At 34.6% G+C, this 17,703-nt stretch overlaps 1 protein-coding gene and 1 long non-coding RNA gene across 2 annotated transcripts; one reads left to right on the forward strand and one right to left on the reverse strand.

The window, feature by feature from the left end:
* Positions 1-4,065: 4,065 nt before the first annotated feature.
* LOC148783417 (uncharacterized) lies at positions 4,066-12,962 on the reverse strand. The gene is made up of 2 exons (XR_016050077.1): positions 12,905-12,962; positions 4,066-4,659 (listed from the first exon to the last, which is right to left on the reverse strand). It is a non-coding gene; the product is annotated as an uncharacterized LOC148783417 (long non-coding RNA).
* Positions 8,114-10,501, forward strand: LBO1 (2-oxoglutarate (2OG) and Fe(II)-dependent oxygenase superfamily protein). The gene is made up of 4 exons (XM_020674067.2): positions 8,114-8,439; positions 8,624-8,871; positions 9,022-9,346; positions 10,060-10,501. The coding sequence occupies exons 1-4, from the start codon at positions 8,185-8,187 to the stop codon at positions 10,306-10,308; spliced, it is 1,077 nt and encodes a 358-aa protein (XP_020529726.1). The 5' UTR covers positions 8,114-8,184; the 3' UTR covers positions 10,309-10,501.
* Positions 12,963-17,703: the final 4,741 nt, after the last annotated feature.

Genomic DNA, 17,703 nt, shown 5'->3' on the forward strand with positions numbered 1-17,703 from the left:
TGGGCCTCATATGGATAATATGCTCATAAGACCATCACTGCATTATATTAAGACATGATAAGCAATAATTATTTTTAGAAAATAGTCTAAACTATTATGCTTATGTAAGATACGAATATATAATTTACTTGCATAAGAGTGGTTGAACCACTAAAATGTCTTTGCTTGAAAGTACAAGCCTTTCTGAGGAAACGATATATATATATATATATATATATATATATATATATATATATATATATATATATATATATATATATATATATATATATATATATATATATATATATATATATATGGAATGTACTACAAAATGCCTATAGGCAAAAATGAACAGTGATTTCGCCGACCTTCATCACTGTCCAAAGTTCATCGTACGGTCACGATTGTCCGGTAGTGTTTCATTTTTAAATTTTTTTATAAATTAGAATGACCTAAAATCTAGAGCGTGTGTTCATCAAAAATAAAAAATCTATGAAAAATATAAAAAAAATATTTTACATGAAAAAAATTGACGAAAATACCCCTGAAAAATTTAGGGGGTATTTTTATCAATTTGTTTTTCGTGAATTATTATTTTTATATATTTTTATTACGTGCGCCTCACTAAGATGTACACACGCTCCAAAATTTTAGGTTATTTCGATTTGTAGAAAAATAAATGAAAAATGAAACACTACCGGACAATCGTGCCCCGTGAGATGAACTTTGGACGGTGATAAGAGTAGGCAAAATCACTGTTCATTTTTACCTATAAGCGTTGTGAAGAATTTTTCATATATATATATATATATATATATATATATATATATATATATATATATATATATATATGAGATGGCTGCCGCACCCCAAGCATACTTGTCGTCTTCCTCAATATCCTCAAAAAATTGTAAATACCTTGTTGGCATTGTTGACTGCGATGGATTTGAAAAAATAGTGATACTAATGAGGAAGATGACGTATGCACAGGTATGCCTAAGAGCTTGCACAAGGGTTGCATCATATGGCAATTGATGAAAGTTGGCTTCAACCATGAGTGCTTGATGACTACCAAGTTGCCTCCAGTGGGGATTATACTCAAATTGTTTTATAAACTCTTAGAGGTCACTAATTGGACGACATGTAGTATGGTCGTCATGCATAACCGGTCCCAATAAATCGTAAGCATCAAATAATGTAGGTGTTATCTCACCAATTTGAATGTTATAATGAAAAGAATTATTCTCAGAATACTACCTCTCTGCATTGGCAGCGACCAAGGGATGTTCTATTCAATCTAGCTAGATAATAGATAAAGCACCCAACCTAGACGTGTTCACTAATTGCATTTGCTCATTGGTTAGATCCCAATCATTTAATTGATGTGTTTTTTCATCGATTATTATTTCTTGTTTTTCCTGGAATACAGCAAATAGACAACATATGGGTCACAATATATATGCATGTACTTCCCGTATGATGTTTAAACGGACTATAATTTCTTAAAAAATAACAAACTAATGGAAAGAATAGATGAATATATGCATATACCTGTCATTCTCAAATGTAATAGGATAAATGTTCTGGATGCAGCTATAGTAAACTAGAGTCTTGAAGACCTCATGGATGTCTCTCATATGGATGGACACGATTCATATTCACTAAAATCCCAAGCATTTACAAAATGTTCAATACATATATCATAATTCAAATACAAATCTCCATTTTTAAGCTACTCAATCTATCAACAAATAAAATCAGCTTTTTACTAAGATAACACTACATTAAAGTTAACAATAAAATTTTAGATATGAATTTAGGTTTTTTTTCATAAAGCTTAGTCCTTATACAACACGAGAAATACTACTAGCATTGTCCATATCTACTAATTTTAGGAATTTTTCCTAATTAGGGCCACATTTCATTAAATCTTTACATACTTGAATTAAGTTCAAAATTGACTCCAAGTCTACAATTTTGTAATCTAGCCTAAACCGTTGAAAATTCTCAATGATCAGGCATTGATTGCTAAAGATCACTGATATTTGAAACTTTTAACTTTTAGTTTTTATACAACACATTTTTTGAGGAATCTCAATGCTAGACATTAATACTAAGTTCCCACAAGAAAGAAGAAAATAATGATAAGAAAAAGGGAAACTTCAGATTCATAACTCTGCATCATACTCAACAACCAATCTCTCTATAAATCTAACATGATTCATAAATAAATTGAACGACAGAAAAATGTGATTTTATGAATCCACATAAGTTTCTAATTCCAATTACACTAAAATTTGCAACTAAAAAACAAACTTAACTCAATAACTCATGAATAAATTTCAATTTCTAAGAAAACTCCAAATTTACAGTTCTTAAAAACCCAAAAAAAGTATACTTCTTAAAAACCCCAAATATCGCTAAAACAAAATTGCCATACTTATAAAACTGTGAAATCCATCAAATAAACCCTAAATCGACCTCTTCTATTCAAGTGTGAAATCCTAAATCATAATATTTTACAATGTAAATTTCTAAAATCGAACAACAAATCATTATATACATACCTTCAATAGATATTTGAAATCAGTGAAAAACCTGATCTTCAAATGTAACCAAATCTGTAGAATGGGTTTTCTTATGTGTGTGTGAGAGAGAGAGATAGAGAGAAGAGAGAGAGAGAGAGAGAGAGAGAGAGAGAGAGAGTGAGTGGAGCGCCAAAGTGTTGAATGAGACAGACAAGCAGGGTTTATAATGTTTAAACGAGCTAAACCATTTGCGATTTTTCAAAAACCGAAATTAACTTATTTTCGATTTTTGAAAATGGAAATTCCAGCCATTTCGGTTGTTCAAAAACCGAAAAAAAGTAAAAATATCTTTTTTTTAAAATTTTTCGTTATGAAGTGAAAAAATGGATATGTCAATAATAACGAAAAGTATTTGGTATTTTAGTAATAACGAAAACTATAACGGATATTTACATAATTTTCACTAACGTATATGCAAGTTTATTGATTGGCTTAGTTTTCTTTATGTATTTTCCTCGATTGCCGATCCCGATTTCTTTATGTATTTTCCCTTAGTGTGAATCCCGAATGATCTGCCGGGTTGCCGATCCCGACTGATCGACCTGGTAATTTGACACATAATTGGTGGGTGAACGATCTGCAGCAGCAATCTATAGTTTTAAGCATTGCTTTAATACCAAAACTTATTTCAGGTTTGGACCTACTTTCTTGCACAGAAATGAATGGCCTTGTCGAGAACTCAAGAAGAAAGCATTGCTTTAATACCAAAACTTATTTCAGGTTTGGACGTACGTTCTTACATAATTGAGGGAAAGGTTTCTATACTTCCCCAACAGCATAGCATAGAAGATATATGCTTTCTCTACCATCCAACCGTCCAATTTTGATCAAGAGAACCACTCATCATTTGATCTTAGATCCGACGTCTCAAATTATTTTATTTTTAGTTTTTTTTTACAAATTATATCAATATGAAATTTCGTATACATCATCTTCTCATTGGGGTGCACCTATAAAAAATATTAAAATAATTTTTTGATAAAAATGTAATGACCAAAATACCTATTGAATCTTTCAAGAGTATTTTAGTGATTTTATTTTATTAGAATTTTATTTTAATGTTTTTCGCTAGTGCGAGTTTAATAGAGGATTGGATGTCCAAAATTTGGTGTCAAAATAGTTTATAGAAAAAAATTTAAAAATAAAATAGTGTAAAGACATGACATTGCGATTGGGGCAATCTTAACCCTCCATTCAGAATGGACGGTTGGATAAGGGGAAGTATATAAGTTTTATGCTCTAGAGGAAGCATAGAAAGCCTGCCCGAGAATTGAATTGCCTTGTCGAGAACTCAAGAAGAAAACATATCAATTAAAATAGAAATTCAAGATGACACGTTTGGTTCATGTGAAAATATTTTCTAGAAAATATTTTTTCAGGAAAAAGATCTCTTGTGCGGTCAAGTGTGAAAATATTTTCATACCAATTTTATAGGAAATATGAAATAAGGAGCATTTTCAAGAGAAAGAGAGAGAGCTGTAATTTCCCATTCTTCTTTTTTGACAAGAGTAGTTACTTTTTATTTATTAAAATGGAGTTACAGCTCATTAATAAAAACAAAATAGAAGAAACTAGCAATAAATCTAAGTAGGAACGTTTCTTCGCCTCTTTATGCAATTGAGCGAATTGCAATTTCCTCAAGTCTTGAAAATTGAACTGCCCCATGGAGAATTCTAGGGATCAAGAAAACTAGAATAGTAATTTAAGGAATCTGATAGGCAACATGAAATAAAGAGCAATTCAAGAGAGAGAAGACTGATTTCCTCGTGGTTTAGAAAGAAAAATCAAGGATCTGATGGGTGAATGTTCCTTTTCCTAGTTCATGTTCATGAATATTAAATAACTTGAGAATCAAAGTTGAAATCAAAGATCCTCCATGAACTTCTAGACATGACATTTGGATGCAAAAACCTAAAAAGATCGTCATAAAAAGGAAAAAAAGAAAAAAGAAAAAGAAAGAGGAATTTAATAGGTTGATTTGCACTAAGAGAGTGGACAGCTTGCAAGTGCTCCTTCCACAAAAACCATAACTGAGTGACTGAATCATGTGCCGTGAGCTCACAACATGGTGATGAAAGCCTCATTCAATCTGTTTACACCAACAAACATGTGTCAAACATTGTTTGGTTGTTTCCTAGGGTTTAGTCTAAAAAATTGGGCACGTAATCAAAGCTCGGAATTAATAAGGAAATGTCAATATACTACAAGATCTCTCTCTCCACCAACTTTGACTATGCAGCAATTTTTTTCTATTGCTAGGTTTTAACAACTATCTTATATAGTTATATGCAAAATCTATAATTCCAAATTATATTATCGTCCCGTGGGAGTGTATTGTCAGTTTAATACCTCAGGTAAAAACACATAAAAAAGCAGGATTAATTTTTAGGTCCCATATTTTGGGGATATAACCTCTTTAGCCCATAGGTTAATCTCATTGCACCCTACACGCACTTGAAAAAAAAAATTATGTTTCAAAATTAAATAGGTGCCTCCAATTTTTAGATGATGGGATCTAAGTGTCAGAAAACTTCAAATTTCAAAAATTTTCTCCCGAGAATAATCATCTAATGATTCTTAGGTGATACCCATAATTTCATATTGAAAAGATCCTCCCAATTAGGTATTCTGAGATAGGGATTAGATATACACTATGCCCCTGCAGGAGCATAGTACGTGCACTATTTATAATATTAGGATTTCATCATGTGCTTAACCAGCCAAAAAGATAAATCTGGCTAGTGGAAATCAAACATGATAATGAGAAATAAAGCATAAAAACATGCATACAACATGAGAATGATATATGTGGCTTACCACAAAAGAGCTACTTACTATTGTTCGCAAAATCGCCCGATCTAATCGCTAACTACTCGGTTAGATTGGAATCGGTCAGTGGCCGGTTTCGATTTTGGGTGGTTAGGTGGTCAACCGGTATTAAAAAAATTTTCAAAAAATATATATAAATTCTCAAAAATAAAGAATTTGATTTGTAATGCATTTTTAAATATTCTTTACATTATGGTAAAGATTAAAAAAATTTTTGGTCATTAATACTCACTTTTATGTTTTCCCATCTTTTTTAAAAAAATAAAAATAGCCCTTGACAAATATAAAATGGGTTAAAATCAATTTTTTCATTAATTCTCAACTTCATTTGAATGTGTTTAGTTTTAATCAGTTTTATATGCTTTTCATATTTTAGTAGATTTTTTTTATACTTTTTTTTTTTTCACACTTTTTTGACCGCTTGGGACTTGCTCGGTTAGAGCAGTTGAATCGGCTGGTCTACCGATTAGGCCCGTGAAACCGCTTCCAGGTCCACATAACATATTTTGGAACTCTAGTCATCAATAAACACTAGTCAAGCAACTCTTTTAAACCATCTTTCCAACCAACATCTCACATGGATCGCTCCCCGGCTGAACCATTGTCTAGAAAGAGAGCCTTGAGAGCAATGTTGTCAGGTTCACTTCGAAGTCTTTTTCGGTTTGATGAGAAAAATAAAACAATTCGGTACTTCGACCAATTCAGGGGAAGACTTTAATTTTTTTTAATTTAATAAAAATAAATTACATATTTATATATAGAAATATATAAGAATAATGAAAAAATTAGAAATAAAATTTTCAAAAGAAAAAACTTTAATATAACATTTCCTTGCTAGCCGAAGCTTCAACTGAATCTACCCGAATCCGACCGAAGCAACTCGAATCAGACCGAAATGGTAGCACCAATATATAAAAATAATAAAAAAATTAAAATAAAAATTCCAATAAAAATTAAAATTAAAATACTTTTATATAAATATTTATTTGCTTGGGTCGAAGAAGACAAAGCTTCGGTCGAATCTAACCTAAGCGGTGTGAATCTGACTAAAAGCGGCAGCACCAAGCTTCGCCTATCGGTAGTCTAACATAAAATCTAAAGAATCCTGCCTCTTCGACCTAAACGAAGCGAATTTGACAACATTGGTTCAGAACAACCAAGGCTTTTTCTCACTAAAAGGGCTACCACACATCGTCTCTAAAAACTGATTGACTACAAGAAATTGGCCTCTCACTTTGCGAGAGGTACCATCACAGTGTCTCTCTCCCTAGGAAGATCATTCGATAGCTCTCTCTCTCTCGCTCCAAGTGGCTTTGATTCTGCAGCTTTGTTTGTTAGTAGAACATTCCATCCTCTTGTGGGTGAATCAATGGAGTGGAAGGAATTATGGTTTCAAAGATACCACTCTTCCCTTTGTGAATTTTCTGAAATATCATTTTTCTCTTTAAGAATTCTCCCAACTGGCTTTGATTCCATAACCTACACTTTTGGGACCAACATAAAAGCCTTGGTATTTAGTATGGTTTGTATTTTTATTAATTTATTTTTCATAGAATCCATAAATAATGGTCATTTTCACGTGTATTGACGTAAGAGCATTCAACCCCACTCATAGTATGAAGGTTATTTTAATCATATAAATGAAAAGTGCCTATGAAGAAATGTATGTGCATTATGGTCGGGAGATGGGGGACCAATTATAGTAAGGATGGGAATCTTGAATAAATGCCCTTGGTTTTCATAACCCACACTTTTAGCAGAGGAATTTGTGCCCTAGAACTATATTGGCTGGCTTCATTCAATGCAAACATGCCCCTTTTCCTAGGGAAAATATTACTTGTGTCCCCAAGGCTTTTGTAGAGAAGCACCTGTACTCCCTTGGTCACAAGAACTAGTGGAAGGATTTTTTTTTGTTTTGAAATTTTGAGAACCATACGAGGATCACCAGTTTTGAATAAAAAATAAAAAAAAAGAGTTTCCTGAGACTTGGATCTCACCTTCCAAATATTTGATGGTCTCAGTTCATTCTTGAGACATTTTTTTTTTAAGGGCATATAAAGTGCTTTGAAAAGTTTTTTAATTGACATTTTTTTTTTAAGGGCATATAAAGTGCTTTGAAAAGTTTTTTTATTGAGATTAATCTACGGGATTGAAGAGGCACATCTCCAAAATTTGGAATCATAAAATTACTCCTACATTTGGGTTTTAGCCAAGGAAATAAATGGACAGTATAGTCCAATGGGAGTATGAAATCTATTGGCTTTGAAGGATTCCCAAACTGCCAAAAATTTTGTTTTGGTGGCTCCACACTTTGTTTTATTTGTTATTTTATAATCACATAAGTCATGCACAATGATAAACTTCAAGTTGATGAAAGGTGATTCTTTCTGGTTTATGTTCTCTTTTTTCTTTTCTCTTTTTCTAACATCCTCTTGGGCTACATATGCATAGTAGGACTAAATGATTTAGCATCCTCCAACACTAGTCTTTACAGGGAAGTTTGTAGCTTTTGCTATTTTTCATAAAATTTGAGGACATTATTGTCTCTTGGAAAGTGATTATGACAGCATTCAAGGAGGATGCGACACGTCAACCCTCACGGAAAATGCAACTGGCGGCGATGCGACCGGGGGTGACATCATCCATGATTGATACACATATATGCATATATGCACACAAATATATATATAGTCCCATGCACTCTTCATGAGAATGAAGTAGCTCAAACATTTGTTAACAAACTTGTTTGTTATACTGCAGCTATCATTTTAAACTATTAGTTTATATGGCAACCACCATAAGATCTCCTCAAGGGATCAAGATTGGCCATGTTGATGATGTCCAAGAGCTCAGGAGAACCAGACCGGCTGTTGTACCTGAGAGGTATGTGCGTGATCATTGTGAGAGGCCTGATAGGGTCCCGACTAATCGTTCTACGACCCAAGTCCCGGTAATTGACATGTCGAGATTACTAGGCCGAGAGTCACAAAATGAGCTAGCAAAACTAGCAAGGGCATGTGAAGAATGGGGCTTCTTCCAGGTCAGATTTCCTTTCTATATTTTGCCCTTAGCTATCATGTTGTCATGACCAAACTCCACAATATTTCTTTATCATTCTCTTTTCTACTTACTATTAGTAGTAGTAGTAACAGTTGCTGCTACTGTTTTTGTTGTTTAAAGCACAGGTTTGGGAATGATTTTATTTATGTTATTGTGTTTTTTAGGTTGTGAATCATGGAGTCGATAGAGCATTGTTGGAGAAAATGGAGGGAGTGGCAAAAGAGTTTTTTATGCTGCCATTGGAAGAGAAAGAAAAGTACCCAATGGCTCCAGGGACAGTGCAAGGCTATGGCCATGCTTTCATCTTCTCTGAAGACCAGAAACTTGACTGGTGCAACATGTTGGCTCTTGGGATCCACCCCCACCATATAAGAAATCCTCTCCTATGGCCTAAGAAACCACAACAACTTAGGTAATGAATCAATATTCCCAATGAACACATATACCTTAAGGAAAGCCTCTCCTTTGCCTGTATTTATGTACTACTATTGTTAATAATGTACTTCAACTTCCACCACTATTATTGTCTATTATTCTAATCTGTTTTTTTGTAACATTGCAGTGAGACCTTGGAGACCTACTCTATGAACATAAGGAGGCTTTGTCAAAGGTTACTAGGGGCCATTGCAAGGAGCTTGGGTTTAAGAGAAGAGATGTTTAATGAAATGTTTGGTGAGGCAGTGCAAGCAGTGAGGATGAATTACTATCCACCATGCCCTAGACCAGACCTGGTCTTGGGATTGAGCCCCCACTCTGATGGGAGTGCAATCACAGTTTTGCAACAAGACTTAGGCTCAGCTGGCCTTCAGATCCGTAAGGGAAACGATTGGGTCCTAGTCGAGCCCCTCCAAGGTGCCCTCGTTATAAATATCGGCGACACGATCGAAGTATGAAAACTAATTTCCAGGACCCTTTCCTAACACTTGGTTTCTCAACTATTCACAGTGAAAAGTTTATCAACTATTCACAGTGAAAAGAGAAGATTGAATAGAGAAAGCAAGGAATTAGAATAATCAACCCTTTTAGTATCATCACTAACAAGACTAACAAAAGCAACTTGCTTCAATAAAGGAGTATGACATATGCAGAAACTATGTCCACATGCAAAGACTGTGCCAAGTTCTAGAGATGGATGAAATCACCCAACTTTTGTATTTTTGAGTGAAGATTTGTTACTTTGGATCTACTTTAAAATTTTAAAACTTTAAAACATCTTTAACCCCCTATGCTAATCACTTTTGGTGAGATTAATGATGATTATTTTTCAATGGAGATGGAAAAGTTTCCCTAAAGATGGGAGTTTTCTTATTGGGTCTGTCTACAGTATTGTGCTAACATAAGCCATGAGACGCCTTGTGAACTAGCCTAGACAAACAGCCCCACTTCAAAATTAATGCTTATGCAAAAGTTAATAATGGTAAAAGGATTGCAGACACTTATGTCCAAATGAAATATATGCCAATTCATGTAAATTTCCTCTTGTACTCTAATATATCAAAAACATCTTAATAGATCTTGAGAACTACATAACTACTCTTCTAGGCCAAAACTTGTTCTTGTTTCTTGATGAAATTTTTTGACTGATCATGCAAATTTGCAGGTTCTAACAAATGGAAAGTACCAAAGCATTGAGCACAGGGTGGTGACAAACAAGGAGAAGGATAGGCTTTCGATCGTTACGTTCTATGCCCCAAGCTACAACATCAACATCGGTCCCCTCCCGAGATTCATTGATGACAAGAACCTCGCCAAGTATCGGACTTACAATCATGGAGATTACAGCCGATACTATGTCACCAATAAGCTTGAGGGCAAGAAGTCACTTGACTTTGCCAAAATACGCAAGTAATCATAGAATTGGTCACTTGGTGTACTGTAAATTCCCATGAAATTATAGATTGGCTAGTTGGTGTATTGAAAAGTCACTTGTAATGATAAGTTGGCTGCTTGGTGTAGTGAAAATTCACATGTGTTCATAAAATGAACAATTGGTGTACTGAAAATTCACTTGTAATAATAAATTGGCTTCTTGGTGTTATAAAGAGGTAAATTTCATGTTCATTTCTTTGTGCTTGCAAGCATACCCCACAAGCATTCAAGTAGCAGCTCTTTGCCAATGTGACACCATCCATTAGCTAGGGCACTTTCTCTTTCTTAATATCACAAAATCTAAATGAAAATGAAATAAAGTAAGTGAGTGGAGTTGATTGCTGTGTATTGGAAGCTTTTATTTGAATGGGGATTGCATTTGTGCAATGAGTCTGTGGGAAAATTAAATGGGAAAACAGAAATGAAAGTGGGGCTCCAAGTGTTCAATGATTTTGCAAAAATTGGAAAGGATGAAAAGAAAATGGAAGTGGGGCTCCAATGAAGCGATCACTTTTTGCACTAGAGAACCTGAAAAGGGAACAGAGTCAATCATAGGGGTAGACCCATGTGCACCCCATAGCCCCTAGGGAACCAACAAAAGATGGCACAGATGTTCATAAAGAAGGGAGGGGCTTTCTGTAGTGGGGGCTAGAGTGCTTGCACTTATCAGCAATTTGTTTGGGGACAGCAATAAGACTATTTGGGTCCACTTATTTTCACCCCAATTCACACAAAAGAGTGGGAGTAGTCTAAATTAGGCAAGACTACTTTTCAAGAGCAAGTACATGAATTTGTGAAGGATTTGGTTTCTGTGAGACCAAGGACTCAGATGTACATTATGCGTCCCCTCTGAAGTCTATTTTTGAGATGGATTTTGGGTTTCTGTGAGTCCAAGGACTCATATGTGCACTATGTGTCCCCTCTTTAAAATCTAGTTTTGAGATGAATTTTGGACCAAATCTTTTAAGATGTATATGATCTCTGATATAGAGATCAAGAATGTGTAAAATAAAATAAATTTTAAAAGCTAAAAATGATATTTTTTAAAGAAACTTTATAGACTATTGATTTTTATTTTTCCAAGAGGGAATACCAAGTAACATCCATCTTTAAGATGGATGTCCTATGCCTTGGGGGAGCAAATGTAGATATGTGCCCCCCCCCCCCCCCCCCCCGGTGTATAAAGAATTTTTCTATTTGTGAATGCACATATGAGAAACGGATACACAAGTGCTTGCACAGGTACGCATATAAGAGGAACATATTGACACATGCATGTAAGAGAGAGAGAGAGAGAGGGTCGTGGTAGTAGCATCTCCACACCTTAGTTATGTTGTGGTTTCCAATCCCACACTAATACTACCCCACTAAATCTTTCAAAAAACTAATTCCTAATCTACTTGAAAAAACGGGTAGGGCCTGTCTTTCCCACTGAATTACAAAAAGCAAAAACAAAAAAAATATGTGAGAGGAAAAGAGAAAGGGAGGGGGGATGAGGGCGTGCGCCGTCGAAGATGAAAGAGTATGTTTTGGCAATCAACAAGTCTCTTTTGTATTTCTTTCTTTTTGTCTTTATCTTGTTGATTTGCGTATGTGTGTATGCGGGTGAGACAGAGAAAGAGAAGGAGAAAGAGAGGCAAACAAGTTGGGCATAAGCACATGTATGTGTATGTGTATGAGAGAGAGAGAGATTAGATCTACGCGCATGTATGTGTATGTGTATGTGTATGAAAGAGAGATTAGTTCTAGTTTGTGTAGAAGATTTCCATTTAGAGATGGTTTGAGAAGACTGCTATAGAGATAGTGTGAAAGGGGGGGTCACAAAGAGGACTTGCGCCTCTCTAACTTCAAATGATTACCTAATTGCACTCTCAAAGCCTAATAACCTAATTGCACTTTCAAAGGCTAACAAGGCTTCACAAATCACCCCAAACTTGACATGACAAGCACTCAGGGAGCAACATTCCCCACACGCACACACATTGGCCCCTCATATGAGGTTCATCAATTAGAAGAAAGAGTGAGAAGAAAAAGTGAAAAAAAAGGAAGCAAAACTTGAACCGTCCTTTACAAAGTGTAGTGCGTTATTAACTGGACCCTTGTCTCTGTTTTTGGTTCATGATGAATGGCTGAAGAGAGAGAGATGGTTAAAGGAAAGCACCGTGAATGAGTGCTCATTGCAAATAATTGAGACACACATACATACTACGGCTCGGGATGAGGTTTTAATAAGGCTTAGGTTTTATGAAAACAAAATAAAGCCTCACCTCAAATCCTTGTCGGGAAAGAACTTCTGGCAATGAAAATCTCTATGATGACTCTAAAATCAATTTTCAGCACCTACCATGAAATGTGAAACTCAAAAAATGGTGAAGATCTTGCGGATCTATGTACACTTATTTTTAGGGCGAAATGGACAGTCTAGATAATTTGTTATAATATACACTACTTTTAGAACTTGAAATACTAATGTTTTTCCACAAACATAGTGTTCAAACCAAGATGATCAATGTCAAAGTTTTTGAAATGCTTGAATTGTAATTTTCGATGAATTATAAGATGAAAGTTTTACTTACTTGGATACGGCAGCCCTATCAAACCATTTTCCTTTTATTTATTTAACGGGCCTTGGCACAGACAAAAATAAAGTGAACAAAAGGAACACGTTTTATCTGTGGGCATAAGCTTTATAATGAAACATGACCAGGAACAATTGAAGAGAAAGAGAAAGAAGCCGCGTCGAAGTACTGAAAACTTTGTATCAAACCCACCTTCATAGACCGCCTTTAGTCACATTCGTAGGCTCTTATAACTCACATTTATGGACTCTCAAGCTTGTTTGACTGTTGTACTATTGTGTGAGAATTTCCAGAGTTCTGTTAAAAATAAAGTCATGCAATGTGGCTTTCACTCATTCGACCGACATTTTTTAAGTCACTGTAAAGCTGCCAAAATTTTGATGGCACATCTTTTATAATAAGATAAAGTTTAGGTATAGTTGCAACCTTAAAACGTAGAAATACGGATGAACCTCAAAAATCAATAGGAAAAAATTGTTTTAATGTTTAGTTGATCATCTCGGTACATGCAATGTGGCTTTCAATGATTCGACCGACATTTTTTAAGTCACTGAAAAGCTGCCAAAATTTTGATGGCAAATCTTTTATAACAAGATAAAGTTCATGTTTGGTTGCAACCTTAAAATTTAGAAATACGGATGCACCACAAAAATCCATCGAAAAAAGTTATTTTAATGTTGAAAAACCCTTTAATTGATTATCTCGGTATAGAGATATATGAATATAACCAAAATAAAGATTTTGAGTTAAATAGTACTTTTTGCAACATATTATCTAGACCGTTCATTTTAAAGGATTTTATATGTTTATAGATCTACTTGACTTTAACCATTTTTGGAGTTTAAAATTGTATAATTAGATATGAAAATCGATTTAAGATAACCTTAATAATTTCTTACACCAAAATTACATGTTATGATTAAATTTAGAGGTACACCTTAATTGGATTGTTTAAAGTTGCAACCTTATAGAAACAACACTCTTTATAATAATATTAAAAAAAAGCCTCGGCTTGAGCTTGAGACGCTAGGTGGTTAGGGTAGTAGAGCACCAAAATATGACATCTTGTATTTCATTCTTATTATGAGAAGGGGACCCCTACCCAGGTGAACTACCTAAAAAAAAGATGAAAAAAGGCATATGGAAAGCCCAATAGTAACATTTAGTTAGACTCATTAGAGGTGTAGTATGACCTATGTCATAGATACCAATGTTTACAGTGTTTTGCATTTTATTTTTTTGGTAATTCAATGGGGAAAACAAGCCCCTACCACTTTTTCATATAGATTAAGTAGTTTTTTGAAGGTGTCAATGAATGGTGTATGTAGGATTGAAAACCACAAAGTGGTAACTAGGTATATAGGGGTGCAACCACCATGACTCAGCTCCTTTCCTATTTTGATCTTTTCAATGCATGACCCATGCACAACTTCTTTTAATATTTCTTCTAAAATTCTCACAACAAAATATTTAATGTCGTCTAAAACCCGACCTCCCTATGTTACAAAGGAAAATTGTTTCATGGGGTGGGGACCGCATTTATACATTTGCTGTCCGCGAGCTATAAAGCATCAATCTTAAATATGGATGCAAATAAGTGGTCCATCTAAAAACAACCGAAACTAAAGGTCCAAATATTTTCTTAAAAGAATTATTATTTGTCATTTTAAAATTTTATTTATTTATTCATATTCATGATCTCCATGTTAAAGGTTACACATCCTTAAAAATTAGGTAAAAAAAATCCTATCTCAAAAATAGATTTACTTTAACAAGAGGCTTACATACATGTTCATGTAGAGGTCCTTTTTTTTCCTGAATGTTCACGCATGTTAATGTCTTGGGAGCAGAGTATCACTTAACATTAAATGTGAGTGAAGGCAAAACAAGTTTTTTTTGGCTCTGAGGTTAAACTTGATCAGAGATATATCTATGCAGCTTTTTCCAGACAAGCGGGATTAAAAAATCATAACGTATAGGGTGCATAATAGTTATGTCATAAAAGAGTGGCAATGGGCCAGCGGCCCAGCGCTAAAACATGAAGGTCTGGTCCATGAAATGTGGCCAGCCCAGGGCTGGGCAACCACGGCTTGAGGATAGGGCCAGGTCTGGGACATGGCCTTTTTGGACCCTATGGGGACTTGGACTGGGATAGGACCAAGGGCGGCGGCCTGGCCCAGGCCCAATCCATTGCCACACCCATAAAAAACTAGAATTAAATGCATTTAGCAGCCCACCAAACAGGGCCTATAAGCATTAAAGAATCAGTAGTATATCCAGGTGATCAAAAAGAAAAAGAGAACCATAACGTTACGCATGCTCCTACTACTTCGACAATTTTCATGAGCCTGGATAGAGAGAAATTTTCCATGAGCCCAGAGAGAGAGAGAGAGAGAGCATTTACAGGGAGCCAAGTCATACTCGTGTTGGGCAATGAGAGAGAATGACAATATTTCAAGAAAAAGAAAGTCACAATCACCAAGTAACTTGCAAACTAGAAATGTTTAATGAATAGAAAGAGTCGTTTTCTAGAGCGAGAGAGTAAGTCACAGTCATTTTCATGTCGGAAGTAATACAATTTCAAGGGGAAAACTCAGGCATATATTCATGCCCTCATCTAGTTCAGTGGGGAAGATAGGCCCCTACCCAATTTTAATACAATTTTCGGGGGAAAACTCAGGCATATATTCATGCCCTCAGTGGGGAAGATAGGCCAATACCCAAATTTTTTTTTTTTTTTTTTTTTTTTTTCAATTTTTAGGAGTTACTATTTTGAAAGTATTAGTGAGGTGGTATCAGTGAAACTGGAAACCATTTTTTAGAACACATATATTGCATTCCCCTAAGAGTATATATGATCCACCTACTCCTTTTCAAATGTAATGAACTTAATGAGTATTTTTCAAATCTGAAATTTTGGGATCCACTTAAAAGCACATAAGTATTTTGACATACAGAGTTTTAAGTTCTTTTAACACTTGGCTGTCCAAAAATTGGACAATACAAGCAAACTGGTCACTAAAAGGGTTTCATTTTCTAGAAGCGCAAACTATATGATTGAATAAATCCTCTATTTGTTGGGATCCCTCTTCTTCTTCTTCTAACTTTGTACTTGTCATGTGCAAATAGAGGGTTCCCTTTTCATCCCCTTAATAAAAACTTTGTAGTTTTTATATAGAAATCTGTCATAAAATATAAAACAAGATCCATTTGGCATCATAGGACGTTATTCAAGCTAGAGATTGTATTGGAATTCTTTTTTTTTTTAATCATTGGGTTGAAGAGGAAATCACCCTAAAATTGGGGGTCTTAAAAATAACCTACATTGAGATGTACCCGAGGGAGTAAATAGACAGTATGTTCCAACAAAAAAGTGAAAAGCACTTCACTTTTTCTCTAGTCACATCTTACAAACCTAGACAATATGTTCCAACAAAAAGTGAAAAGCACTTCACTTTTTCTCTAGTCACATCTTACAAACCTGAGAAGCAACATGTATGCTTTTTCGGTAGAAAAGCACTATCACCACTAGGTAGTCGTCATTGAATAGGGGTCTAACAAGCTGCTTTCTTATCGATTTTGGATTTTGCTGCTTATTCACATTTTCACTTCCATAATAAAGTGATATACTTACCCATATAATTTGGGGAAAATTATATACAAATCCTATTTTTTTTTGAAATTTTAAAAATGATTTGTATTTCAATTTTCTCTTTTCTATAAATTGGATTAAGTTCAAATTTAGTAAGCACAATTCTCACCATCACACACTAAAATAAAAAGTGTAACTTAAATTTAAAGTATGAGATCATAAGATTATTTTTAAATATAAAAAATAAAATAAAATTTTTCTATAAATTTCCAAGCAACAGACCAGTTAAATTTCAGCAAAAAATTTAACCGACAAACAGGGAAATGATAAAAGATTACATGCTCGATGCACATTGTCCTCAGATAAAACCAATCTAGGAGTATTTTTAGGACCCCAAAATTTACATATATAACCTCCTCAACCCATCCATGGGAATAAATTTTCTTACCCTGAGAAAGGTCCTTTCCGAATAGAAAAGTGATCCACCGATGGATATACCGATATCAATAAAAAAAAAAACCCTCCAAATTGCTTATAAGAAATAATTCAATCAAAACTAACTAGAAACCGCCCAATTTTTGAAAGATTTGATCCAATTGTTAAAAAACCTCAAAATTCGTTTTTTTTTTTTTCCTTTTGAACATAACTTAAGAGATTTTTAGTTGGTTCCCAAGATTTTGGATAAAAAATCCTCCCAAAGTAAGTCTTCTGCCTAAAGTAGTAAGTACACAATATAAAAAGCTAATTCACTTTAATGTTTTTGCAATTTCTTTAGAAACAAAAATTTGTCGCCAAAGTTTTGTTAAAAATCTCGTAACTCTTTGTTAACTATCGTCGTCACCCATTATAGTTAGGTCAAAAACATGGTGTGACAATCTTAAAAGAGTGAGACACCAAATCTTAAGAGCCAATTTGGAGGGCCAATAAACAGATCTTGTACTATAACTACCCATCGCTTGTGCAGAATACCAGTCATTCCTGTGTCAGTTTTGGGACCTGATTGTATAGAAAATGCCGCCACCGAATGCGTATTTGATGATAGCTCCATTGTTGTTCTATAAATATACGACAAAGAATATAAATCAGGGCGTGGTCCAAACACGCCCTTATTTTCTATTGAACGTCTCCACTACCACAACCCCTAAACAGTTGTTTGATAACCGGGAATGTCTAGAACTGGGAGTTAATCGTCCCCCTTCCATGT

This window comes from Amborella trichopoda, chromosome 2 (assembly GCF_054954075.1).
Source record: "Amborella trichopoda isolate Santa Cruz 75 chromosome 2, AtrichopodaSantaCruz75HAP2 v2.0, whole genome shotgun sequence".
Classification (NCBI taxonomy): domain Eukaryota; kingdom Viridiplantae; phylum Streptophyta; class Magnoliopsida; order Amborellales; family Amborellaceae; genus Amborella; species Amborella trichopoda.